Source organism: Paecilomyces variotii, assembly GCF_004022145.1.
Source record: "Paecilomyces variotii strain CBS 101075 chromosome Unknown C8Q69scaffold_15, whole genome shotgun sequence".
Taxonomy (NCBI): domain Eukaryota; kingdom Fungi; phylum Ascomycota; class Eurotiomycetes; order Eurotiales; family Thermoascaceae; genus Paecilomyces; species Paecilomyces variotii.
In genome coordinates, this window is record NW_021167154.1 from 467,478 (window position 1) to 493,793 (window position 26,316).

The window sequence follows — 26,316 nt, forward strand, 5'->3', positions numbered from 1 at the left end:
CAATGGATAATTTGATGGCTAGCAAGACCGTGTAAGATTTTAATGTAATGTAAGATAATACTTGATGCGGGGATGCGGCCGATGCGACTACTTTTTTCTGGATCAGCCCAGCGGCCGTGTCTTTGTATGAGGTTTGGGCATATTTATATCTGTTCTGCTTCTCTAATCTCCGCCCTTTCCAGACTCTCTCTTGTTCTATATATACTCTAATTCTGTTCATCGTTAACGATGTCTCCTCGCGTTTGGTTTATCACCGGGTGCTCAACTGGTTTTGGCCGAGAGCTCGTACTTCAAGCCCTGAAGAGAGGCGACAAGGTCATTGCGACAGCCCGCAATGTTTCCAAGCTGGCAGACCTCGAGGCCGAAGGAGCGAAGATCTTGCCCCTCGATGTTACGGCAGATTTGGGATCTTTGAAGCAATCTGCGGCTACGGCGTATGCCGTTTATGACAGAATCGATATCTTGGTTAACAACGCCGGGTACCTTTGCTCAGGATCTATTGAAGAGACAAGGGAAGTTCATCCTAATATTGGGAAATTTGCAGGATAAAAAGCTAATCTTCGCAATAGCCCAGAAGAGACGTACTCTCAATTCAACGCCAACGTCTTCGGTCTCCTCAATATCAATAGAGCATTCCTGCCTTACCTACGGGCCCAGAAATCCGGAGTCATTGCAAACTTCTCCAGCATTGGCGCCTGGACAGGTCCTGCTGGAGTAGGTATATACTGCGCATCGAAATGGGCAGTCGCTGGAATCTCAGAGGCTATGAGCAGTGAACTTGCCGAATTCGGAATAAGGACCATCAGCATCGAACCTGGATTTTTCAGATCCAAGCTTCTGGACGGAGGCAATCGATCTGTTATCCAGAACTACATTGCAGACTATGATGGTGCCGCTGCACGAAAGGGAATGCAGATGCTAGAAGCCCTGGACCAGAAGCAGCCGGGAGATATTGCCAAGGGCTGTAAGGTCATCATCGATGTTCTTACACAATGTAGTACCGCAGCTGGGAAGGACATCCCGATCAGGCTGGCATTGGGTGCGGATTCGTACGAGCTCATCAGGGCCAAGTGCCAGGAGACGATCACCCTCTTGGATGGGTGGAAGGATATCTCAACTCCTACCAACCATGATGATGTAGCTGGAAACCTGTAAGGGGTTTCACCTTGGATATTGTTATTGTCAGTCGATATTCCCATTTTACTTTACTCGATTTAGTTACAACCCATCTTACTCTAAAAATGTAGAACTTGAGGTCAAGAACTGGCAGTTAAGTATTGAATGAGGAACCCATTCATAACTACACTGTAATGTTCTCGCCTCAAAAGAACAAAAGTACTCCTCGCTAAATCTTCAATAAAGCTTCAAAGGCGCATTCTGGCTTACCCATGTTGTTGTCGTCGTCCGGTAGACTTACCATTTCGGGACTTCCATGCATACGGTATCAGATGACTAGAATAATAGCGGGGTTCCCCAATCTGCGAATTTAGCCTATTCTATCTCCGACGTTTCTTTATTTCTACCAGGATTTCTCAGAGATCTCTCTCTTGCTATCCTGTCTTTTTGTCACTGCACTGCAACTAAAGTTGCCAACCTTACTCACATCAGACAAAATGGCCTCAGAACGAACCGGGCTGGAGGTTCTCCGGGAAGCAACCATCGTTGATTGCGACACAATGGATGAAGAAGGTAGGCAGATCTGATAACAGCCATCCAAGATCAGCCGAAGTCTAGAGAAGCTGATATCACGGATAGTGGCAAAGAAACTGGGAAAATTCCAGGATTGTACCTCCAACCAGGTCAGAATCCCTTATATGCATGTTCTTGATAGTAGATATGGGATATTGACATCAGATCAATATAGGCAATTGCATATGGCGAACTTTCGAAACCGAAGCATGCGGACCTGCTTCGTGCTTCAGTGAAGGACGCAAAGGATCTCACCAACTCAGAACACTCTCCGAGTATTAGTCTGGCAGAATTGACAATCGAAATTGCGGTATTTCTCTGTGCTCCTAGTGAATTTAGGCGCATTTATGGCTGATTTTCCTACTTTAGATGGTCCGGTTAGCTTTGAAGATTGCACCACACCTCACCGGTCGTGTTCACATACAAACGAATCCGTATTATTCTTACTCCACGGAAAAGACGATCTTGAATTCACAGAGTAGAAATTTTCTATCTGAAAAATCTATACCGTTCTGGTCACTAATCGAACTTACAGGGATTGTTCGTATTTTCCTCTACCTAAACCCAAGCTTCGACCCGTCTCGGATTTGCATCAAGATCCCCAGTACCTGGGAGGGCTTGATGGCTTGCCGCGCACTTGAACTGGAGGGAATCCCGACACTGGCCACCACTTTATTCGCCCTATGCCAAGCTGCTCTAGCAGCAGAAGTCGGCTGCACATACATCGCTCCATATGTCAATCAGCTAAAAGTACATTTCCAACCAGGGTGAGTTGTGTGTATTCCTCAAACAACGCTGTAATAACACTGACCTCCATATTTCAGATTCGTGGATCCTGCTAAACTCTTATCATTCTGTGTCTCCGTTCAACGCTACTACAAGGCTGTCGCAGTCACGAAAACTAAAGTTCTGCCAGCTAGTCTGACGTCGACCGAGGAGATATTTGCACTAAAGGGAGTCGACCACATTACTATTGCGCCTGGTCTTCTTGAGCAGTTAGCAAGCCCTGGCTCAGCACCGACTACCCCTTCTCTCTTCGACCAGGATGGAAGTGCGATCGAACCCGTACCGAAAGCAAAGATGTCTTACCTTAATGATCCCGCTGCGTATCGTTTGGCGTTTGCGAGAGATCTCAATGGTGAAAGTGCGGGAAAGCTTGCCCAGGTAAGTCCTAGAATCAATCCATGTGCATTGCTTAGGCTAAGGCTAGGAATTGAAGGCAATCAGTATATTCTGCGACATGCAGGATAAATTAGAACAGCTCGTGACTCCTTTCCTTGAAGAGTAAAACTGTCTCAGAGCAACGCTTTTTACCTGTAGGAACAGTCCAGATGAAACGCATGCATTTTCGATTAGAGTCCTTCTTTTGAAGCTGCTCATTGGTTCGATGCTTATAGAATTGCGTGGTTCTCAATCCTGCATCACCTACGGCAGAGAAGGGAGCATTCATGTTAGTAATTGTAGGTCTAGAGTGAATCATATTCTCTTTTCCATAGGGACACATTTTAATTTAATGTATCAGAATGCCCGAAATAGTTGAAGGAGTTAGCTGATGTCTATGATGAACAGAAAAAAAAATATACAACTAAGTCCGGCCCTACTTAAGTATCGGAGTCAAATCTCGGCCGCCGATCTACCCCAGATTTTCGTCACGTGGGTACGACAGAAATTTGTTCCTGGACGTCATCGCACCGCGGGGATTCCAATTCTCCATCCTATCTTCCATCTAGACACTCAATTGATCATCAGGAGAATAGACGTGGATGGTTCATCCCATATTGTTGCCGCATTTATCTTATTTCCTTCCGTGGACCTTTCTCTCTCCTCTCTCCCTCCCTCCCATGTTGTCCTAGCGCGAGCATTCTAGTGGGATTAACTGGAACGTCTGTCGGAATCGCATCGCATAGAGCTCTACTATCCTCGCAATCCCACAATGTTCCCCCCGCAGGCGGGCAATATTGACATTGAAGCCCTCAGTGGTATCTGTGGGTATGTTTCTGCAGGTCTATATTCGTTCAGCATACCTTTTCCCATAACCACTCCCACCCATATTCTTTTGAGTCATAGCATGCGTGCAAACGGTTAACGTATTGTATTGCTTGTCCCATAGTTCCATCTCCATTGCCTGCTGGGTCGTCGTCTTCTCCCCACAGATCATCGAAAACTTCCGCCGCAGCTCCGCAGATGGACTATCGGTGCTCTTCGTCGTCGTCTGGCTCGCCGGAGATGTATTCAATATTCTAGGCGCAGTGCTGCAGGGCGTCCTGCCTACGATGACCATCCTCGCCGTATATTATACACTGGCGGATATCGTACTGCTTGGGCAGTGCTTCTACTACCGTGGTTTTACGTTATCTGATAATATCCCCGTGAAGGATCACCAGAGAGATCGAGAGAACGCAACGCCGACGGAGCGATCAGCGCTGCTGGGAAATAACCTTGAGAACGGTAATGGCCGTGCGAATGGACGCCATGAGGATACATCTTCACTATTGCACCCGCAAGTGCAGCGCCGGCTCTCTACCACCGACGCAGCTCATCTATCCCCCGCGACCCCCTTCATCGAACCATCTCCATCTCAGGCTCCATCCAAAAAGCCTTCTACTCTCCAAGCATTTTTCTTCAACAGCTCTGCCATAGTCCTCGTCTGCGCTGCCGGTATTCTCGGATGGTACGTCAGCTCCCGTTCGACTAGTCAGCATACCAAGAAGCACAAGGGCCATGCATCCCACGAGCCCTTGACGTTCGATACTCTGGGCCAGGTATTCGGATACCTCTGCGCAGCCCTCTACCTTGGTTCGCGCCTTCCCCAACTGCTGCTGAACTTCCGTCGGAAGTCCACTGAGGGAGTGTCTATGCTATTTTTCCTATTCGCCTGCATTGGAAACTTGACCTACGTGCTCTCGATCTTCGCATACTCGCCTCCCTGCGAGCATGGAAAACACCATTGCGAACCTGGAGAGGCAGCTTCCCTCTACGGTAAATATATCCTGGTCAATCTATCCTGGTTGCTCGGTAGTCTTGGAACCTTACTACTAGACTTGGGCATCTTCGTGCAGTTCTTCCTCTATAGAAAGAACGGAGATCAACATGTGGTAGCCTGACCGCTGTTTTCACAAGGGGGTCTCAATGAGTCATTGAGAGAAAAGGAAAACCATGTTCATAATAGACGGTGGATGTGATGGTTAATGTTTCGATCTTACTTGAAATCTCGGGGATATAAAGAAGCTATCTATACGGGCTCAAGGCGTTTACGTGGCGATGATAATCAGGATCATCTATACTGTTATTACTGGAGTTGGATATGGATATGGTGCTTTCACTAGCTAAGATTTGTATTTTTTTACCCCCTTATGGTCTGAAATACTCGTACATACGAATATCAAAAAGCTATTAAAGACAAGAAATTGAAGTCGAATATCAAACACGCTCACTTCCATATTAGGATCTGCACCATAGGCCAGCTTCCTGATAAGTAACGCGTGTCACAATAACCCCGCTGCTGCTAAGAAAAAGAAATAGTCTTGACATAGCAAGAACCAGCAGCCTCCATTACCATTACTCCATGTGCATGCAAAGTGGGGAATTTCGCTTTTCAGGTCATCTCATTATCTTTTCTCGTCTCGTCTCGCTGTCTCATGGCACGTCATGATATCTCGAAGAAAAAGCAAACTTCCGTTGGTTGTTGGATTTGATGTAATTTAATCAGTAGGAGGCTTGGGCTCGACTTTCCCCTTGCCGACCTCAGACCAGTTCGTGCTGAGCGCGGTGCCCTGGCTCTCGTAATAGCTCTTCACCATCGCACGACGGGTGTCGGGGTCCGCGTTCGCGTATAGCTTCTTGAAGAAACCATCGACAGGGTCGCCGGAACCGTAGTCGGAATCGATGGACTCCGCGTCAGAATCGCCAGTGGCGTCGTCTTTGGCTTTGCCTTTGCCGTTATCCTTGTCCTTGGACTTTTCTTTCTTCTTGGAAGTGAGATCGGTAGCTAGTTTGTCCCAGTCCTTAACGCCGTGACGGGAGGAGGTCGGGTATGCGGGACCCTGGGCGGTAGAGCTAGAAGCAGTGGTCGAGGTACTGGGTGCGGCAGATGCGATAGAGGAGCGATCAGCGAGCTTCTCAGTGGAGGTGGCCTCGAGGACGCTCCATTTCTGACCAGCGACTTTCTTGCGCAGGACGACTTCGATCTTGGTGGACATGACAGTGTATTTAGAGGCAGAAGGGTCAATCGCCGCGAAGAGAGGGTCGAGGGAGAAGGTAAACTGGGCGCCAGATGGCTGTGGGAATTCGATAGATATCTATTCAGGCCCTTTGTTAGTATGCTCATAAGTCATTGAGTAGACGGGTGATTTTTGCGAGTCACGTACCGAATCATCCTTAAACTCGACCTCCACTTTATCTTTCGGCACACCCTTCACGTACAGTGTGAGGACCACGGAATCGTTGCTCTGATACCATTCATGGCGGACCTTGCTTTGGGGCACAATGGGTGTCGACGCAGCAGGGCTTGGAGCAGCCGGTCCTGCAGTGAAAGGAGCAGAGGATCCAGGAACAGGATCAAGGAGGGTCTCTTTGGTACGGTCCGCTCCGACAGGAGTTTCAGCTCTCTCTTTTCCTGCGGCTGCCTTCTTGTCATCCACTGCACTCTTCGACGTCCCCTCACCGATTCCCTCCAAGCTCTTTTTGATCTCCTCAGCAGTAGGGATGTGCACATTTTCAGGATATTCCTTGACTGTAACGGCCCTCTTCTCATCCCCCTCCGCCAAGCTCTTCAGCTTGCCATTGACCTTCATCGTCCAGATCGGCAACTCCTGCTCAAATGAGTTCTTCGAAGAACGTCCCGGACCACCTTGAGCCATAGCCTCCTTCACATCATTCTCCTTGCTTGGTGGCGGCTTGCTCGCATTGATCTTGTCCTGAACGAGACCAAAAATATATGCTGCATCGCCGTACCTCTCAAGCTGGTACAGCGCAACAGCACGCCTCATCTGGGCAGACAGGATCAGTTCACGCTTTCCACGCTCACGAGCAAGCACAAGAGCAATGTCAGCATCTCCAAGAGCAGCCTCGTACTTTGGACCTCCATCCGCAGGCTTGAGACGCGAGTAAGCAGTGGATCGTTTGATGTAATAGGTCGGAGCGCGGGGTAGTTCGAGGAGGGCGCGAGTGAAGTTCTGTATAGCAGAAGCCCAGTCAGATTTCGCTAGGGCGTCATCGCCCTTCCCTGCGAAATTCATATCTCACGGTTCGTGTCTCACGCGACTATCACTATCACAGACGCGGCGGTGATTCTGCTGATGAGGGGTCTGTGTATCTTCTGGCACTGTTGAGCCAGACAGTAGTCCGAGGAAGAGAGACAAACCTAGCGTAATAAGAGACAACAGAAAAGTTAGGAGATATTTCTCAGAGCTTGGAGGCTTCCAGAATTCATGTTTTTGTGAAAACAAAGAGAATCGTCCGCAGTCTGGAGCTCTGTTCTACCGCTTTCTTCGGAGCTCGGAGCTTGCGGGGAAGCTCCAAGCTCTGCACGTGATTGGATTAACCAACGGTATCTTATCGATAGAGCCATCAAACAATAAATATTGGGCCATAATAATTGAGAGAGATTGTCAGTAATTGAGCAGTTATAGACGTCCCGTAGTATCCTAGTTATCATTAGCAGATAATATGCTTAAGAGATATCACTAACAAGACACTAGTAGTTGAATAGAAGAAACTCTGGGGAAAAAAGATTCCAGATGGAAGATCTCGTTATGAACATATTAGAAATTAATAAAGAGCTATTGTTACATCTCCCCATAGACATGAGAGGGGCAATAGTGTAGGAAAGCAGAGACTTTTCATATCAAACCGGCAACATTTTCGGTCAGATGCTTTCATTGCCAAATGTCTTGGCATAAAGACCCAAGGCTCTGATGGGCCAGTACAACTTGTAATTCGGGTATGAAATCATGCTAGTGTTGATTAGCATCCGACGAATCTCGAGAAGCACAGCGTTATACATACCAAGACTGGTTAAAAACACCTTCGATAGCCTCCTGCAGCCATTCACCATTCATCTGCTGTCGCGACATTATCAATTTGATACCTCTGCGGATGGGCTCTGGGTTGGGGTACTCGGCCTCCATGAGAGCAAGACAGGCCCAGGCAGTCTGCACGACCTGAGAGGTCTGGTGCTGAACGTAAACGTGCCTCTCAGAACTAAGATAGGATTCGCCCCAACCTCCGTCCTCCTTCTGCTTCGACAGCAGAAACTCGCAACCACGACGCGAATAGTCGCTAGTAGCGTACGTCTCTCCAATGCTGGTGAGACTCTCGAGGGCGAACATGGCAGCATAAGTGAAGCAAATGCCCCACGATCCGTACCAGCTACCATCAGCTCTCTGCACGCGTTTGATAAACTTCACGGCCTTTTCCTTCACGGCCCTGATCTCGTCAGCGCGATAATCTGGGTAGAACTGGCTGAACAAGGACAGAGCCGTCACAGTGGCAGTTGTGCATTCGGGGTAGTCATGGCTAACCATGATACCACCAAAAACCTCGGCAGCATTCAACATCTCCAGCTTCTCTGAACCACGCGCGTTTTCGTATTCACTGAAGCCTCCAGACGGATTCTGCATGAGCAACAGGCAGTCAACGGCGTCCTTCAAACGTTCAGCGGAGATGATCTTCTCATAGCCGTGCATTTCCTGAAGCTGAATTGTAGACCTCAGCCCTTCCGCCGTGCAGTCGGTGACTACGTATCCCTGAGTCTTTGTGCTGAATGGCCAGGCGCCCTTACGGTGCTGGCGGTAACACTTATCCTGATCTGGGACGTTCTCGCGAATCTGATGATCTTCGAAGAATTCCAGGGCCTTGGTAAGCATCGGTCTCCATTTCGGATCATCTGCAAACCCGGCCACGACAATGGCCTGCGTTATGAAGGCAGTATCCCAGATTTGCACTCCGTTGGTGCCATTGGCCAGCATACCCTCGTTTTTCACCCACATATAGTCGTTCAGACGCTCACGGTGGCGACGGACAGAGTAACTATCTGGACCATCATGCAGGTAACAGGCTACCATGTTCATCGGGTTGTTGACTGGCCCGAGTCCCGCATAATCAGTATTCTCATCCTCCATCCGGATGAGCTCCCAAGTCCAGTCCTCTGCACGCTTTTTCACGAAGGATGGTCGAAGATAAGGGTTCCAGAGCTTCACGAGGAACCAGTTAGCCGCGTTGAGGATCCAAGTCTTTGGGTAATAATTGTCGGCTTCAGCGATGGAGCAACGATGGGCAGCAAAATCGATGCTATCATAGGGCTGCGTATAGAGCTCTTCCCGAAGCTGCTTGGTGAGCGGGTCCAGAGGATGGGTGAATCTCTTCGACCACAGGTAACCCATAGGGAGGAAAACCTGGCGCATATGAATCCACCATCTCCAAGGAGCAAAAGGAACCCAGTCTGGAAGGAGCCTAGACATGAAATGAGTTTAAAGAACAGCGAAGCATCATCAAAGATAACTAAACATACCAGAGCTCAGGAGGAACAGGGTTCACACACTCCCAGTCCATGACACCAAGCACGCTGAGCCAGAATTTGGCCCAGTGAGGTCCATAGATGGCACCTCCAAAGCTGTGCAGCAGACCACGCGCCTTCACCATACGGGGGTCTTCCTCACTCACGCCAAGGAGACGCAAGGTGACGTAGTTCATTGCCGTGCCGAAGACCGAACTGTGAGCCTCAATATGCAGACCCCAGCCACCATCCACGGGATGCTGCCGATGGAACAGATATCGTCTGATCTCAATTGCATACTCCGGCGGGATTGGGGTGTTTGTGACATAGTAAGTGATGATGATACCTGGCAGCAGGAACATTGGACCACCATACTCACACGCCCAGTTTCCCGGCTCTAGCTGCAACTGAGAGAAGAAAGACAAGCCATTCTCGGCTGCCTGCAGCGGAGTAGTCGCCCGGGGTAGCTCGGGCAATCCCTGTGGTAGATTCAGTCTCAGATTCTCCTTGAACCAATCAAATGCATGGAGAAAGTGATGCATACCGTAGGAAGCCCAAGATGATACTTGTCGGCCACTGTTTGAGGCCATGCATTGTTCTCATCGTCAGACTCGAGATAATGCCATGTCTGACGGCCACTGTCATCACGAAGTCTCCAACGCGAATAGTCTGTTTTGGGATCGCCGTTCTCATCGGTGGTCAGATGGCCCTGGGCCTCGGTCCTCCAAGGACCGATATGGCTGTTGGCAATCTGTTGGGTTTCTTGAGACATTTTGGAATATGAAGCCCCTTGTTGTACTCAGAAATGGACAGCAAGACTCATTCCGCGGCGACCTACTCTCCAAGGATGCTCGTTTCCAAGTATCTCGACGGAAGCAAAGCAATTGAGTCGGCTCTGGGAGGTCCCTGGAATTAATACAACTGCCTGGTTTCCGGGGGGAAGATGAAGCTTCAGATCCACAATTGTCCTTCTTCAGCTGAGTCATCAGGGGTTGTGGCTTGTGATTGGTCTAAATCCTCCCACGCCCGCGCTTAGATAGCAGATGGCGCTAATTCACCATCAACAACCGTACAATCTTCAGACGAGCAGCGCTTATATGAGACAAAATGTTATGATCAGACGATATATGATAGTTTGTTTTCAGACAATAGTTTGTCTGTTGAGCACATTGATGCTCACTCCCTTGTGCAGTTAGGGGTACAATCTACATGGACCTGGGACTCTTTTTATTTGACGTATTTACAATTATGTGAATGCTCTAACATTTTCTTTGTAAATCATTTGTTTTTAATTTTCATTATTGCTGTAGTAGCATGTCTGGAGGTAAGGACCGCGAAAAGCATTCATAGATGGGTGGGCGGCAATACTGCTGTGTGTCAATGCCAAACTTCCCGACATCATCTTATTCACAAAGAGACGGAGCTTAGTACAGTACTCAAACTGTCCTCGGATATCCTCCATTCAATATGGCTTTCCCCAGTAGTCGCTATCCTGTTGTTCTATCCCCAAACTCAGGCCCCCCTCCCTCCAGCAATGCAGAGCAACGACCAGAAGACCGTGTCCGAAACTTCATCAGCCAACTCCTCGAAACCACAGTTGACGAGCTTATGAAACCCAACGGACGACCATTTATCCTCCTTAAACGACGATCTAACCGCGGAGATTACTTTATCAATCCTCACAATGCAGCTCTCGAAGCCCGCGAAGAGGATAAAGCAATAATGTACTCGTGGCCTGGAGACAGTGCTTATGAAGCGTGGAGATTCAGTACGGACTCAGCTCGCGATGGATAAGTATACACGCTAAGATTTTTGACGTTAATACTTCAATAGCTGTGTCGATTCGAGTACTAGGAGTCATTGCAGACGCACTTCGCAACAACATCACGACGTCGAAGAGGTACCGCCATGACCCATATACATGCTTGATGGCGACTTGTCTAATTATCACTCTTCAAGAGATATATACTATAGTGACCCCATCTACTTCGGTTCCCAGCGAGTTGTCGATACCCTTGTAGACGACATAGCGTATACTATTGGGGTCGACCGTGCTGCTCTTCACGTGGTAAGTTTGTGTAAAGGGAAAACTCAGGTCTGGAAATCTAATGCGGAATCAAAGACAGCAGCAGCGAAAGGACTAATGGCAGGTGACTTCTCTCTGGCCTTAAAATTGGGGAACATCCTAGATATTGGTGCAGCATCCGAGGTTAGCTTATGCAAGATGATCCTCCGATGACTGGTACTGAAATCGAGAAGGATTTTCTCATCCCCGACGCAGAAGGTGTTGACGAGATCATAATATTCGATATACGATGGGTGCTAATAGTTGAAAAAGAGGCAAGTTGTTCGGACTCAGGTATACAATACATGCTGGCGTCTAATCAATACGACAGGCTATCTTTCACAGATTGACACGAAGCCGCTATCATATTTCCTCAAGGGCCGGAAAAGGAATCATCATAACCGTAAGACTGCAAACAAAACTTGCTGTTTTCGAAGCTCATCGAATGACAGGGAAAAGGCTATCCCGACATCAACACTCGCGCATTCATCCGTCTCCTTTCAGAAACCAAGTCCTTCATGCAAGACACTCCGCATTTGTATGCTCTTGTGGACAGCGATCCTGACGGAATGGCAATCATGTCCACATACAAGTACGGCTCAATGACACAGGCGCACGAGAATGCCAGGCTCAACGTGTCTGGTATCTGCTGGCTTGGTCTGCGGACATCAGACGTAGTAGCCGGCGCTGACCCGCAAGGAGACGAGGCGCTGATGCCACTAAGCGTAAGAGACAGGCAGAAGGCAGTTGCTATACTTAGAAATAACCCTGTTTTTGCGGAGGACGGACCAGAGCCGCAGTGGCGGACTGAACTGCAGCAAATGCTCATGCTCAATTTGAAGGCTGAAACGGAAGTGCTGTATGACCGAGACCAAGGTCTCGAAGGGTGGATCGACCAGCAGATTCGGAAGTATCTCTAAGTCTATATTCTCACTGTCGTATAATATCAATATAATAGATAACGGTAGAGAACCACCTCTCATAACTCCTCGCTGTATAATAATGATAGGAGGTATCAAGTCTAACAGCACCCTACCGAGAACAGCAGAGCATCAGGATAATCGAAGAACGCCACATAACGCCCGCAATGAATGCTCGACCAACTCATGACATGCGACAGCATCACGCTGGCCAAAGCGCATGATCGAATGTCACTCATGAAGACGTATCACAGCCCCAGTCCCCTCCTCACCTCCTCCCTAACCTTCTTTTCATACTCATCCCTCCTCTCTCTCCACATCTTCGCGGCCTCTACGTTGGCGGGACTCTCATCATTCGGCTCCGCAAGCATACTCATAACAGAAATCAAAATCTTCTCAACACTCTGAATAGGCGACCATCGCTCGGAGGCGTGCTCGTAGTGGTTGGGGTCATCGCCAGGCGGGTGGAGGATGGAGATACACACAGTTCCATTGGGATATACTAAATCAAGGCACAACGATGTCAGTTTCTCAATTCTCATCGCTATAAACCATCCACAAAGCCGGTCAAAGCAAATAGGGCTAGGTATGCTCACCATTCGGATGCCACACTCCACCACCAACAAACTTCATCGTAGGGGGACTGAGCGGATAATCCTTCGGGAACTTGAGCTCTGCAGCAAACACTCCTCCTTCAAAGGGAGTGCCCTCCGGTCCTTGAATAAGCGCCTCCCAGAGAAACATGTCATCCTCGTTGACGGGACCGGCAGTGATGCCCTCGGGAGGGTTCACGGATAGGTTGCGGTACTCATGGAAGAGTCGCTTCTGCGCTACTGAGGACGCCATAATGAGATTGCGATTGTGTCTCGTTCTAAAGTGGACGCGAGAGGGAAAGTGATCTCGTGTTGCGGATGCTCTGGCGGTTAAGTACTCAGCGCGCCGACTGCGGAAGTGGGGTATTGGTCTGGTTGAAGGTACTCGCAGGAAGAGCAGTGGCGAAAAGGAATGTCAGCGAGGGGGTGTATAGATGTATTTAAAGAGAAGGGTATGTAGGAATGATAGCACTCTTATAAGAGAGGTAGAAAGGTCAGAGATGAGCAGAGAGGACAGTTCCTGAGACCTTGGCGACCTCCGTCCGCGGAGGCCGTATCGGCAGTAGTGTTCCATAAGCGGATGGCCGGCATCGATCGACGTCCAAGGGACCTCATCGCCGTATCCAAAACTTACCGATCTCTACCACCCAGAAATAATAATTATTCAGTGGCGCAGCATAATTAACTTATGGTAGACATATCATTCAGTCATCTTCCAATCAATAACTCCTGCACTTTTATTGCCTCAAGCTCGCTATGTATAAATTTCCAACAAACAGCTCCTCTTATTCTCTGTACAATACAACCAAAGATAATAACCCCACAATCTAGATATGATTTATATTTCCCACAACTTTAAACCATGGCAAACAACAATCTTGTTCTGAATGGACAAAATCTTAGGATGAGACTATTCCTCCTCGATTTATGTAGATCACGTAATCAAATGTATAGCCCATACGCGGACGGAACGGAGATTTCTCTATCTTATAACAAAATATTCATATACCGTGCAATGTTTCCGAATAGCGTTATTGGACGAAGGTTGCCCGAAAAGAGAGAATATCATTTTGGCATCAAGTCTTCCTTATAGAACAGATAAACTGCTTCACAGAATGGTAACTACATCAAGTTGAAATATATATATAAAAAAAAAGAAAAAAAAGAAACGAAATCCAATATATATAACAGACAATCCTCCGACAGACAACTCATATACTGACACAAGACTACAAGATACAATGAAATATGATACGGCACAAGAGAAATCAAATCATGTACACGAAGATCGATGCACAGCATCTAAGACGACGGGGGCCCACCAACATAGACAGTAAGCAGTTGGGGATCCGCATCAGTGACAGAACCAGACTGGTCGTCTCCGCCAGTCGGATTGACATCATCGTATGAGAATGCATACCCCTTGCCATCGCTCTCGTACTTGTGCACAATCTTGCTGTAGTAGTTTGTCGGAGATACGGTGTAGTAGTAGTTAGAGCCCAGACTGGGCTGAACGTTGCCGCCGGATAGAAGGAGGGTAGAACGATTAAAGGCTGCGCAGAGACGGGGTACCACAGCTTTGTGAATATCGTTGTCACTGGCCTGAATCAAGAATGGACCGCTGTTGCAACCGAATATGTCGCTGGCAACGGGCTTCGAGTAGCCTCGATTGTCGCCAGCACAGGTGAGCTGGTCGCCTCTGACAGTGCAGTTGACATTTCCCGCACCCGATTGCGTGTTGATGGTGAGTGTGGAATTGGTGTACCGTGTCCAGACTTTGTCAACATAGTCGGACCAGTAGTCGCTGAAGGCCGTGGCATCTGAGCCAATATAGTCTGTCGGCGCCATCACGCGGAGAGGATTGCCAGTGGTGTCCGTCACGCAGAGCTTATCCCATGGCTGGCCATCCGAGGCGGCTTGGGCCTGCAAGTCGGAACATATTTGGGCGACTGCATCGGATTCAAGGCCGTCCGCACTTTTGATGCTCCCATTCCCAGTAAGGAGTTCCATTCCCAACACGAGGCCGACAAAGTCGACGTAGCTAATGTTTGCGTATATTCCGGCGTCTTCGGTGTTAGTCAACTCGACGAACCCCCAGTTGACGTCTGCACTGGCATCGTCAGGGTTGACAGCGGAGGGCTCGACCAGAGACAGAATATTGTCGACCGTAACGGTATAAAACTCGAGGTTACCTTCAGCGAACCAGACACGAGCGGATGATATGTAGCTCGGTAAGGTGAGATTGGTGACGGTTCCAAAACCACTGATCGGAATAGCGACATTTCCTGTAATAGGCAGAGGAATTGTGGTTCCATTGGTTCCAGCCGGGTAGAACCAGCTACCATCAGGCTGAAGCATTACAAGTTGGTTGTTGTCGTCAAGGCCAGTGACATAGAGGTTGACTGAGCTTCCGCTGAAATTATTGACAATCGACAATGGCAGCTGTGCAGTTCCTTGGGTCTGCAAAGGACCGTTGGTCGTCGAAGGACCCTTCCCCGAATGAGGATGTGCATTGTACGTGCCATTGATACTGTTCGAGGGACCGATGACAATGCTTCTTCCGTGCAATCTAGTGACCGGATGTGCCCATGAACAAGCAGCGAGCACACCTGCTATCGCAACGGCCAGCTTCGAAAAGATACGCATGGTAAATGAATGGCTGGAGCATGCAACGCTCCAAATAAATGAGTGACAAAAAATAAAGAAAGAATGGACTAATTGCACGTTGCAATTAGGGAACAAGAGAAAAATCACTGATCAGAAAGAATCTGATAATAGTAAGCCTCCTATGTAGTTCCGTCATCCTATATAGGGCTGGCTAGCCATGTCCAGGAAATCGGGCCGTGTCTGACATACTCCCCCTGGGAGCTAGACTTTTTGCATCCATGCTGTTAGTCACATTGGGCGCGGCAAGCCGTAAAATAAGTGGCAGGATTTTGGCAAAAGACTCGTCTTGCCAACAAGGAACAGAGTCAAAAGGCGGCTCCAAAGCCCCATGATGATACCAAGGCAAGACTTAACATCCCAGTTGCCTGTCGGCCAGGAACACCACTAAGGTCGGGGGTATGTGAGCTAACAATGTTTCTCCACACTCGTGGCATGCAGGTACACACTGGATATCGTTTTACGGCCAGGAGTCCCATGTCGACGAATAATGCGAACATGATGCTTGGCAATCAAGAAGTTTGTAACGCCCCAAGAGGAAGTTAAATTTAAGCCATGAAGCTTAGCAACTCTAGGCCTTCACATTGGGCGCAGAAGGACCCCTTAGGACATATTTCTGCAGCAGAAACAGTCAGCGGATATCTAGAAGCCTTATCGGAGAATGTGGGTGGACCATCACCATCAGCAAGTCGTTCACGAGTCATGGCCCTCGAACAGCTGAACCCTTTGTTGGTATGTAGACCACGTAATTGCCATCGTGACTTCGTTCCAGCCCGCTCCAGACAAGCAACGCTTCAGACGAGACACGTTTCTCTCCTACAACTGCCTTCCGTGGCACAATCACACCCTCGACACTGCAAGAAGTGGTAAAGCGACGTAGCATAGAGCGTTTGGCGTTGGGATGATTTTAGGATTAGCTATGGTTTTAGGCCCTTGGCATGTCTGACGGTGGCTTGTGTCATTTCCAACCTCCATTGGGCAATCGGAGATCACTGTGTCTAGAGAAAAGTCCAAGAGGAACCGAGACTCGTTCTCGGGGAGATCAAAGTGCCGATCGCGATGGCCACGAACATGGGTCTGTGTCCTATGAGCATCCTCAGGCAGCGCGTCGTGGTAGTGGGCGTTTTTCATGTTGATGGAGCCCGTTTCAAAACTGCCATCCCTTGAAACTAAGATCTTATATAATTCTCCGCATGTTTGGTCTCACAAGTTTGTCAGAGAATAGTGTGACCCAAGATAAAACGTTCGAGGACTCCGATAGGTAGTCTTAACGCCTTTCTACAGAAGTTCGGACTTTGGTGAACAACTGTATGCAGGATTATAGAGCTTCACTAATCAGGCGTGGATGATAGAAAGACTGGTAGTTAACCCACCACCATCAGGAGTCTTAATGTTCCCTCTTTCTAAGTGCAGGGATATAGACATGGGAAGTGTTGCAAGAGGCATGACATCCGACTCATTGCAACATAGAAAGAGCGGGAAAGATGTAACTTCTTACCCGCGTAAGTCTACATAACTAGTTGATATTAAACGGTCGTATTTGTGCAGATAAGAGAGTGTACCACCCAAAGGCGCGTAAATAAGATCGCCAACATGACGCTAGATCTCAGGACACCATCCACGTAGTTATGTCCCCTGGACACGTAAGATTTTATACAAAATGCCAACAATACAATGGTTCATCAAAACCAGTCTCCATCACCTCCATCACCACCTTCATCTCCCGAACCCCCTCCCCACGGGTCATTCCCATGGCCCCAGGGATCCTCATCCTCGTCCCACAGTTCTTGGCCTGCGCCTGGCTGCTCACCTGGTGGTACCTGCGACTGCTCATATGGTTGTTGTTCCGCTGGAGCAGTTCCGCGCTCACCCATTCCTCTTTGCATCGCCTCATATCCCGCAATAGTTCCAGCGCCAGCAGCACCAGCAGCTGCACCCTCCGCCATAGTTCCAGCTGCCCCTGCTCTACCAACAGCACCAGTAGCAGCTTCACCAACTGCCGTTCCCGCCGCTCCCGCTTCTCCAGCAGCAGCACCGCCTGCAGCAGCCTCTCCGGCTCCGCCTATGGGGAACCAAAACGGCATGAAACCGACTCCCGTGCCACTATGGCGACTGAAGTAGTCAAAATCAATGCTTACCGCAGTAGCCAGCATAACTGCACGCTGATCAAGTGTCATGCCAGTCGGCTTGTCAGCGGCAAGCTGTTGCTCGTTTGTCTGCTCCGCCAAGGCTGCAGCATCCATGCGTAGAGCATATACACCGGTATCCGTGAACAGCTCTCGAGCGAAACCAGCAAAGTTACGGTTGACTGAGCCAATAAGTTGAGAATCCGCCGCTCGAAGTGAAAAATCCCATGAAAGGAAGGGCTCGTCAACATAGGCAAATTGTACGAATTCGCCCTCGGGTTGCTGACCCGCAGCCTGGGTCAGCTGCATCTGCTGCGCCTTCGAGATATTCGCGTCTGGTATATTAAACTTTCGCAATCCTAGATCCAGTTCCCTGTTTGGCGTCTGATGGTAGAGGAAAAGGTTGTATTTCCGCCTTAGAGGTGCCCACTGCTGCTGGGCCTCTCCGATGATGCGCATCTCATCTACTCCTAGCGGCGACACCCTCGCATTTGAACCCCCGGTCACTGGTGCTAGAGAACCTGGCTGATTATTCTGGAGGGCAGTGGAAGATGAATATGCCGCATCTGCAAGTTCGAGCGGGTCGTAGACTCGAATATGCGAGTTGATCCATGAAAACGGCCGATGGAACTACACCCTGTCAGTGGACCCATCTATAGTAGGTGCGTATGATGGCATACCCGTAGAACCTCATTCTCATACTTGTCGAATACATGTGTAACGAAACTTCGATGCGTGCGAAACCACTGTCGAGCCATCATATTGCCCATTCCTCTCTCTTGTTCAGCCATGTATCCGACATGATTCCCACTTGCATCCATTATCACATATCGATTCGCCTGTTCGAAGCCCCTGTGGCGCAAGAGAAGATGTCAGTCCGCAGGTTCATAACGGACAAGAATCTCAAAAATCGCAGCCAAGTACTTACAGCATCACGTTCATTACCTCCAGCTGCCGCTGCACGACCAATGCTGAGTTTGCCAGTAATCCCGCGGCCGGATGCTTTTCTTTGAGGACTCCATTTGGATCTTCCGGCACATAAACTGGAGAGAGGAGGTTGTTGTCGCTCGGATTCGTGTCGCGCAGTGCGGAAGACAAGGCCTCTGCATTTGACTGGGAACCTGGTTTCTCCCCTTCATTCGAAGGTCTTTTCTTGCTTTCTGAAATCGGCGGCGGAAACTCATTTCGTCGTAATGTATTTCGAGGCCCACGAGGAGCTGGTCTGGTTCTTATTGTTCTCGCCGTCACCCATCGCAAGGCGGGCGCGCGGAAGCTCCTGCTCCACATTGAACGAAGCGTCTGGATTCTGGATATGAGTTGCTTAGTACTGCGATTTCAGGTATATAAGCGAATATTGCAATTATATCACAAAGCAGTGCGCGATAATGGGAAACTATGGCTGATGTCAGAGCGTGGCGTGGATGTTCCGAGCTCACGTCGAACGATCGCAAGCTTGTCGCGGGGTTAGGCGGAGATAAAATCCCACGTACTGTACATACCTATGTCATCGAAAGCCTCATGGAAATCCATAGATAGCTGGGGAGCATAACTGTTTCTCTTTCTCAAATAAATCCAATTCTGGTCGTATTCTACATATATAAGTCAAATCTGCATGTTGTAGGACTTGTATTTATGCATTTATGCTCTTCAACAATAGTATGAACGATAATGTCGGCGGACAAAGCGAACGCCAGGTGATCTGTCAATCATCCGTTCGCGGCAAATTCTTTGAATCCTGATTATAGGATTGATTACTAGGATCTAGATTATTTGTATGCTAAAGCCAAACATGGGATCGAATCCCCCCTAGACTCAGAAGCAAGCAAGCAAGCAAGCAATTCAAGTTGTTCATGTCAGACCTTGCTTCCGTGCTGAAAGATTCGACAGATAATAATATTGGTTTTCTACTAATCGGCCCTAAAATCAGGACCGATTAGAACAAGGGAGGTATAGAAACAAACGTCTCCTGAAAGTGCATTTGAACAATCTATAGGAATCCTCTGTATTAATAGCACATCAATCATCATATAATTTTATAGTCCACGTATAGTACAACCATGTCCATCAGCCGAATCACAATAGACCCTTTCTTGCCAACTCGATTTTCCTCTGAGCTTCACCAGCTTTGTACCCGCCCCTGGAGATGCAAACTGCACTTCCCTCACCGAGCTCGGTCTTATCCTCGACTGCTGGGTGCGGACACGGACAGTGATGTGGGAAGTGGACGCAGGCAAGCGTATCGGGACAGAGGTAGTTGGAGCAGCGTGCTGTTCAGAAGGACGTGAGTTAGCAAGCTCTGGTCGACTACGAGAGACGGAAACAAAAGGTCGCAGCTATTTAAATGTTTGAATTTATGAACACATACCTCCCTCCCAGTGACGCTGATACCATGAGCTGTCGCTAGGCACATTCTGCTGCTCTTGCTGATGGTGCTCCTGACGGGCACCGCCGAACATCTGCTCGAAGAATTGGAACTGGGCCTGGGCAGTCGCAACGAGTAGCAGAACAGCCCAAAGAGAGACAATGATATTGCGAGCCATCACGTAAAACAGGAAAGATTATCTTTTGAACACGGCCCGGTGTCCACAGTATGTTTCGTCCATCGTTGCTCGCCGGCCTGAAGCCAGATATCGCGACGGCCATCACGTGACTACGCTAAGGCACGCGCAACTCCGATCATCTCGAAAAAGTTCCGTCCGGCATCAAAGCGAACTTGGTTGGAAAAGCAGCGCAAGGGAATCCCTCTTGTTTTCTCGACCGGAGGGATCCGACTACACCCAACAATGCTTCAGCCAAGATTACGGGCACCCTTCCGGGTGCTCGAGCGAGCATTCGCACCCTCGCTCTTGTCCTCCTCTTCGCTTCAATCTTCACAATCTTTCCTGTCACGGACGACCTCGGCTTCTCCATCATCCATCCTCAAGCCGACTTCCTCTCTTCCTTTTCTCCCTCTCTCTATTTTCCGAAATGCCTCGCACGCGACGCAGGGTCGTGCAAACGCCAAAGCTCGCGATCCCGCTGGAAAACGTCTCGGCGCGAAGAAGGCCGGTGAACAATATGTGATTCCGGGAAACATCATCTTTCGACAGCGTGGTACGAAATGGTTCCCCGGCGAGAACTGTGCGATGGGACGAGACCACACGATCTATGCGACGGAGGCCGGTTATGTGAAATACTACCTCGATCCGGAGCGGCATCCGAAACGGAAGTACATTGGTGTTTCGTTTGAGAGAGATGGAATTCTGCCAACACCGCGAAACGCTCCGACGAAGAGACGGTTGAATATGGTTGTGGCTCCCCGAGTGGAGGTCTCCGAGATGGCTGTCGAGTCTGACCTGGTTACCGTTCAAGACGGTACGATGGTTGCCCATGTTGATGCTACCGAGAGAGCCAATCTGCCTGCTGCGAAGACGGAGCTGCAGCTGCGTCCAGGTTACATGTACCGTGAGGCCAATTGGCAGATCGGTCGTGCTGCTGAGAAAGCTGGTATTACTGCTAAGGAATTCGACCGCAAGAACCGCTGGATGGCGTGGAGAAAGAGAAAGGCTAGGGCTGAGCGTGCTGCTCAGATGAAGAGCTTGAAGAACAAGAAGAAGACCTCCAAGAAAGGCAAAGGCGGTCGTTAATTACTCTTCTTGAACATGTCCTTTTATGTACCCGGCGATATGGGATGTCTTCAGGTGTTGTGATCTATGTATTATAGAAAGAAATCGGGCAAATTATGAAAACTCTTTACTGTTCTCATTGTGATTATTCGACTTCTTTGACCAATTCGAACTTCATATTCAGCCATAGCTGGCAATATTCTCTTTAGTGACATTTATGACATCTTGGCCGCCACTGGAGACCAAAGGGGTATCCTACTTTTGCCTCTTCGACAATAAACATAGCTCAGATACAGAGCAGGTATCCTTTAACAAAAAAACCAGAAAAATAAAAAAAAACACACGGTACATCATCATGGTAACCGTCCGTGTCTAGCAGGCGCCCCAAAAAGCAGCACACAACTATGCATCAAATAATCTACCCAGTATCAGACTCTGGCAGACGAACTCGTTGCCCACTATCCGGATATTGTTCGTGTTGAGCCTAATACCGCTTCCGCTGACTGCCTGTACAGGAAGAGGTCTCTTTCGCTTTCTCCCTCGTCCTGAATGCGGCTTCAGAGGTGCACCCTCGGAACTACCGAGAATCATGGTCTTGGCAGCAGCTTCTTCGTGATCGTCGACGTAGATCCAATCCCAAGCTGGGGAGGATTCCTTTTGTTGATCCATAAGCATTGCCTTGGCTGCATTCAGATCGAGGACCCGCTCGACCCGAGAGGCACCTAGAGCGTATGTTAGAAAGATATATGCTTTCTTCCTTTCCTCCGCTTTTCCGCGACCCATGACAATGAGCACAGACTGTCCCTCCAGTAACTTAGGTCTCGCGGCGATGGTGTCTGTTAATCGTGCCGTAGACGCAGAAGTTGGTGTAAGGATTCTGGACTTCGTGGCCCCATTGAGGTACATCGACTCTCCCGCGGGAAGAAGATACATGTCCCAGTCTAGAATACGGTTTTGCTTCACACAATCTTCTATCCACCGTCCTGAAAGACAAGGGAGACCGAGTGCCAAGGCTTGCATATACTTCTCACGGCGGGAGTGTTTGTCGGCGAGTAGACAGGCGAAACCGACGGCCTCTGCACCTGCGACCAGGCGGAATTGTTTTTCTGAATGGTCAATCGAGTTCGAGCCGGGTGACTTGACCGGGCTAGCTGCTGCTGCGCTGGAGGGTAACTCAAACAGCTCATTAAATCCGTCTCTCAGTAGCCGACCGCCGTTCTCTACTATCAACTTCATAATGTGGGACTTTGAATGTTCATTCTCCACGTAAGAGACCGCAAATACCATTCCTGCGAAGAGACCAGCTTGGACAATGATACTCCGAGAGAGTCTGGAGTTTGGTGTTGCAGGAGCAGAGTTGACGTCTGGTGTGTCTGCTGTAAGTCCATCTTTTCCCGGTGTGAAGGAGAATTGTCTGTCTTTTAGCTGGTTCCAGAGGATAGTGTCTAGATAAATCCGCGAAATAGGAACCTTGATAAGGTTCCCAGCGGCGCCTGAACTGCCCTTGCGGGGACTCCTGCGTTGCTTGGGTGCTAGTATCATGGAAGAGTACCCGTATACATCTGTCATCGGTCTCGATCCGTTCTCTTGTCGATCAAGTTCTTCTGGGCTCAAGAGGTCGCCAAAGCCACGTACGATATGAGTGACTTTCTGAACGTTTGGCATATCCACCTTCACGGAGTCTCCTATACGCAATTCCAATCTTTTCAGTGTGCCGGCCAAGACATGATCAGTGGTATCATCTTCGAACTTAACCATGTACTTGGACTGGGCACTCAGGTTTGACATTCCCAGGCATGTAGCAGGATAATAGGCTCGCTTGAATCCGTTGAAGCAGGCAAAGACCTGATTGGGAGCGAGTACAGAAATCTCAGGCATGGAGGACTGGGAATTACTCGGGGCCCGGGAAGAGTGTCCTCCATGTAGGGGGTCGGAACTTTCCGGTATAGTAGGAGTTGATGTAGGGCTTTGATTATGAATCACAACTGCCTTCGCTACTAGAGATTTCCGCAATCCTTTCTCCTGTGCTGTCCGAGTTTCAGATCGTGAAGAGAGTCTCGACTTCCTTATGTCCAGCGCTTTCTGTACATTTTTCTCAGGAGATGCATCGACCTCCCAAACAGTTTCAGCACGTCTCCATGAGGCCGGTCGCCGACGCTGTATGGCATTAATACCCACGATAGGCTCTGATGACTCAGGCTCGTCCTGCTGTGCTTCGACTTGCTGGGCCTCGTCAGCTTGTTGAGGATTGGCTGCGGGAAGGTCAGGAGCCTGTACTTCATTTGTGGCGACAAGAGAGGTGTTGACTCTGGGCGCCAATGGCCGCGGTGTGAGAGGGACTATAGGGTCGGAGGCATAGATATTCTTGCCATCATTGCCGCGTCGCTTCTTTCTGTGTGGGATCGGTGAGAAGCCGACCACTGAGGTGAACTCTTTGTCATCAGCAGTAAGAAGATTGATGTCCACATCGAGAAACCCAGTAGGGGTAAACGGTGACAGGTCAGAAGCGATTTCAGTCAGTGCTCTCCGTTGTCTGCCGCTTGGACTAGACAGGATCTTCGCGTTGAGATGTGGTCTCTCTGTGAGGTGGCTTCGTTGACTTGCTGTACCAGAACAGTCCATGCCTTCGCGATGTTCTTGATACATGGGAGGCAGCTCGTCGTCCTCTTCACCTACACTGACAGCATCTGCAGCCTCACTAGTGAGGGTGTCATTCACTATGCGTCGAGGACTAGTCTCCAGTATTCGCGTCCCAGGAACCGCGTGATCAGAAAGCCCTGCAGGTCTATGCATGGGAGTTTCTGCGACACGGGAAGGCATTGAGGAAGACTTTTCTTTCGTATCTGTACCAGCGATGTTGCCGGTCGTATCAGCGGTCCCATCTTGGCTACTGATTTTGGGGACAAAGTTAAGCGACCTCTTGAAAGGCAGAGGTGTCGGGGAACCTTCTGAGCTTATTGAGACAGCCCTTCGAGGAACCGGGCTTTTCAATTCGACCTGGCGGCGATGAAGTGCCCGTCGAGACTTATCGTCTTTTGATGGCGGGGGAGACGAAAGGAAAGTCTGTCCGCCCACAGGAGAAGAGGCTACTTTTTCGACATCAAAAGCATCTTCGGTTGGTGATGCAACATGGCCTTGCGCTGGGATGTTGGAAACCGGAGATCTCTGCGGCCCCGGTTGCACTCCTGCACTCCTTTCGCTCTTTCCATGTTCATATGTGTCGGGGGACGGCTGGGAATCCCTGACGATCTGTTGAGAGGAGATTACCCCGGATGCATGCACGTCGATAACCTCCCGGCTGCTCGACCTTTTATGAAGAGGGGTCGTCGTTCTGTGAAGCAGAGTTCCGTTATCAGACTGAAGGGCTTGCGAGAGACGGTCATGAGCACTAGACGGTGTGATGGAGGAGTTCGGTGGAAGAGCATCATAGTTTTCCTTGTCTTCCTCAGTCGTAGGCGGCTGACAGGATACAGCTGGAGTCGGACGGTGATCATCTTCTTGTTCAGTTTCCTCTTCACTGGTGGCTCCATGCTGAAAGACCATTGTAGAACCTTGAGTCTCACCATCCTGGATGTATCCCGTAACGTCGATACTTCGCTTCGCTGTACCCCCACTGACAGGTGACCTAGGCACAAATGACTGCTGGCCTCGCTTGTTAGGAGCTGGTCGTGCAGGAGCAGTAAGATTGGCTAATTGCACCATGGTTTCCTCATCAATTCTCCTTTGACGATTTAGACGTTCAACGAAGCTGGGTTCTTTATCGAAATCATCGTCACTCTGGTCACCGGAGAAGATATTTTCAGCCGACTTCGTCCTTCGCTCCTCTAGGAGTTTGTCTCGCTTTTCCTGTGACTCTTTCATCGAGATATAATTCAACTGCGGCTCTGTATATCCACGACGAAGGGACGACCGAGGGGCTTTGAATGGCGACGAGGTAGATCCCACTACTGGACGGTTCTGGATGGGGATATTCGGTGACGGTCTGTCGGACATGGGGCCTGACGGCAGATCGTTGACGAAGGGCGACGATGGAGCTTGGGTTGCTTGAAACACTTGACTAAGAGCCATGATACCACCGCTAGATTCAACATCTGGCGCGATCGGATTCCGCGGCAAGGACGGTGTCGTAGCGGATAGACGTGGCTGGTCTGCCTGTTTCTTCGCCGTCGCCGGTGTTGAGGTTAGAAACCGCTGTGACTCCGGGAAGAGATTAGGTTGATAATGCAACGGCGACGACACTCCGACCTTCGAGCCTGTTTCTTCTTCATGGTCGGAAGTATTGTTGGCGACTTGAGTTTCTCCAAACCCTGACAGCAGATCCACATGGCCGGTGTCTCCTTCGTGCAAAGTGGCTAGTGTAGCTCCGTCTGCTCCTGTGTCGATATCCATTGCATCTCCATCACTTTGTCTTTGGGAGTATCTGCTCTGCTTCAGAATACTGTCAAAGACAGATTGGGACACGGGCTGCGTATCTCCTGGTGCACTGTCTGCTGAGCTCATTTTGGACGGTTCCGGTGCAGCAGTTGAAGAACCACTTTGGTCCAAAATCTGTGAATGCGCTGCTGGGCCTGCGCTGTCACTCTCTGCGGGCTCTGCGCCGGACAAGGTTCTCTTATCAGTAATGTCGGATGTTGATCGTGGCTTTGCAACACCGTCCTCGTATTCATCCGATCGAGGATATTTTTCATCATACTTTTCGCCCCGGATATCTCCCCTCTTATCCTCTTGAAGAAGTTCCTCAGTATTTTCCACTGCGTCTAAATGTGTCTGAGATTTCTCATTCTCCTGATCAAGCGTAGGAAAATACGAGTTAGCATAGCCCAAGGATATCGCAACGACGACATGGTGGTAAGTTAACTTACAACCAACCCCAAGGCAGCTCGCTTCAGCTGCGAAATATCGATGCTGTCTCCCTGAGACTCCATAGCTGATTTGGACCTCAAGTCAGGCACAATAACACGCAACATGCCATGGCCTCCTGGGCCACACAATCTTGGTTGCACGAGGTTGCAGTATTATGCACATTCAAGAATGGCACTTGAGAAATGCGACACGACGCGATAACGCGTGTTTGCACGTGATCTGAGTCGCGTAATAATTGTCCCACATTTGGTATAGCGTACTTCAGTCTCGACTTCCTTTTGGCTTGCCAGAAATTC

The 26,316-nt window shown here is 49.3% G+C and overlaps 12 protein-coding genes across 12 annotated transcripts; 5 read left to right on the forward strand and 7 right to left on the reverse strand.

Moving 5' to 3' along the window:
* Positions 1-107: 107 nt before the first annotated feature.
* Positions 108-1,155, forward strand: C8Q69DRAFT_493780 (putative oxidoreductase,short chain dehydrogenase; the record flags this gene model as incomplete). Its single annotated transcript, XM_028632194.1, has 2 exons — positions 108-512; positions 570-1,155. Exons 1-2 carry the CDS (start codon positions 229-231, stop codon positions 1,153-1,155), a joined length of 870 nt encoding a protein of 289 aa, XP_028481659.1. The 5' UTR covers positions 108-228.
* Positions 1,156-1,439: 284 nt separating this feature from the next.
* C8Q69DRAFT_480951 (transaldolase) lies at positions 1,440-3,251 on the forward strand. The gene is made up of 7 exons (XM_028631559.1): positions 1,440-1,689; positions 1,756-1,799; positions 1,865-1,999; positions 2,059-2,167; positions 2,225-2,456; positions 2,514-2,853; positions 2,909-3,251. Exons 1-7 carry the CDS (start codon positions 1,614-1,616, stop codon positions 2,975-2,977), a joined length of 1,005 nt encoding a protein of 334 aa, XP_028481660.1. The 5' UTR covers positions 1,440-1,613; the 3' UTR covers positions 2,978-3,251.
* C8Q69DRAFT_480958 (PQ loop repeat protein) lies at positions 3,252-5,033 on the forward strand. Its single transcript, XM_028631560.1, has 2 exons — positions 3,252-3,678; positions 3,800-5,033. The coding sequence occupies exons 1-2, from the start codon at positions 3,623-3,625 to the stop codon at positions 4,791-4,793; spliced, it is 1,050 nt and encodes a 349-aa protein (XP_028481661.1). The 5' UTR covers positions 3,252-3,622; the 3' UTR covers positions 4,794-5,033.
* Positions 5,034-5,091: 58 nt separating this feature from the next.
* Positions 5,092-7,240, reverse strand: C8Q69DRAFT_115052 (SGT1 and CS domain protein). Its single transcript, XM_028625152.1, has 2 exons — positions 6,057-7,240; positions 5,092-5,987 (listed from the first exon to the last, which is right to left on the reverse strand). Exons 1-2 carry the CDS (start codon positions 6,924-6,926, stop codon positions 5,391-5,393), a joined length of 1,467 nt encoding a protein of 488 aa, XP_028481662.1. The 5' UTR covers positions 6,927-7,240; the 3' UTR covers positions 5,092-5,390.
* C8Q69DRAFT_115051 (lanosterol synthase) lies at positions 7,241-10,257 on the reverse strand. The gene is made up of 4 exons (XM_028625151.1): positions 9,729-10,257; positions 9,200-9,663; positions 7,696-9,141; positions 7,241-7,643 (listed from the first exon to the last, which is right to left on the reverse strand). The coding sequence occupies exons 1-4, from the start codon at positions 9,954-9,956 to the stop codon at positions 7,556-7,558; spliced, it is 2,226 nt and encodes a 741-aa protein (XP_028481663.1). The 5' UTR covers positions 9,957-10,257; the 3' UTR covers positions 7,241-7,555.
* Positions 10,258-10,651: 394 nt separating this feature from the next.
* Positions 10,652-12,169, forward strand: C8Q69DRAFT_510535 (meiotic recombination protein spo11; the record flags this gene model as incomplete). Its single annotated transcript, XM_028633197.1, has 7 exons — positions 10,652-10,952; positions 11,018-11,084; positions 11,144-11,252; positions 11,307-11,393; positions 11,444-11,528; positions 11,581-11,652; positions 11,709-12,169. The coding sequence occupies 7 exons, from the start codon at positions 10,652-10,654 to the stop codon at positions 12,167-12,169; spliced, it is 1,182 nt and encodes a 393-aa protein (XP_028481664.1).
* A 124-nt stretch (positions 12,170-12,293) lies between these two features.
* Positions 12,294-13,125, reverse strand: C8Q69DRAFT_115177 (ubiquitin-conjugating enzyme/RWD-like protein). Its single transcript, XM_028625153.1, has 2 exons — positions 12,766-13,125; positions 12,294-12,671 (listed from the first exon to the last, which is right to left on the reverse strand). The coding sequence occupies exons 1-2, from the start codon at positions 13,013-13,015 to the stop codon at positions 12,418-12,420; spliced, it is 504 nt and encodes a 167-aa protein (XP_028481665.1). The 5' UTR covers positions 13,016-13,125; the 3' UTR covers positions 12,294-12,417.
* An 835-nt stretch (positions 13,126-13,960) lies between these two features.
* On the reverse strand, positions 13,961-15,695 carry C8Q69DRAFT_115237 (glycoside hydrolase family 64 protein). Its single transcript, XM_028625154.1, has one exon. The coding sequence runs from the start codon at positions 15,406-15,408 to the stop codon at positions 14,065-14,067; it is 1,344 nt and encodes a 447-aa protein (XP_028481666.1). The 5' UTR covers positions 15,409-15,695; the 3' UTR covers positions 13,961-14,064.
* Positions 15,696-16,835: 1,140 nt separating this feature from the next.
* On the reverse strand, positions 16,836-19,097 carry C8Q69DRAFT_480969 (scramblase family protein). The gene is made up of 3 exons (XM_028631561.1): positions 18,481-19,097; positions 18,233-18,404; positions 16,836-18,182 (listed from the first exon to the last, which is right to left on the reverse strand). The coding sequence occupies exons 1-3, from the start codon at positions 18,837-18,839 to the stop codon at positions 17,109-17,111; spliced, it is 1,605 nt and encodes a 534-aa protein (XP_028481667.1). The 5' UTR covers positions 18,840-19,097; the 3' UTR covers positions 16,836-17,108.
* A 142-nt stretch (positions 19,098-19,239) lies between these two features.
* On the reverse strand, positions 19,240-20,207 carry C8Q69DRAFT_480970 (hypothetical protein). The gene is made up of 2 exons (XM_028631562.1): positions 19,918-20,207; positions 19,240-19,819 (listed from the first exon to the last, which is right to left on the reverse strand). Exons 1-2 carry the CDS (start codon positions 20,090-20,092, stop codon positions 19,626-19,628), a joined length of 369 nt encoding a protein of 122 aa, XP_028481668.1. The 5' UTR covers positions 20,093-20,207; the 3' UTR covers positions 19,240-19,625.
* On the forward strand, positions 20,208-21,347 carry C8Q69DRAFT_480972 (ribosomal L27 protein-domain-containing protein). The gene has a single exon (XM_028631563.1). The coding sequence runs from the start codon at positions 20,336-20,338 to the stop codon at positions 21,176-21,178; it is 843 nt and encodes a 280-aa protein (XP_028481669.1). The 5' UTR covers positions 20,208-20,335; the 3' UTR covers positions 21,179-21,347.
* Positions 21,348-26,154, reverse strand: C8Q69DRAFT_480973 (putative DNA damage repair protein). The gene is made up of 2 exons (XM_028631564.1): positions 26,020-26,154; positions 21,348-25,942 (listed from the first exon to the last, which is right to left on the reverse strand). Exons 1-2 carry the CDS (start codon positions 26,122-26,124, stop codon positions 21,560-21,562), a joined length of 4,488 nt encoding a protein of 1,495 aa, XP_028481670.1. The 5' UTR covers positions 26,125-26,154; the 3' UTR covers positions 21,348-21,559.
* Between the last annotated feature and the right edge of the window lie 162 nt (positions 26,155-26,316).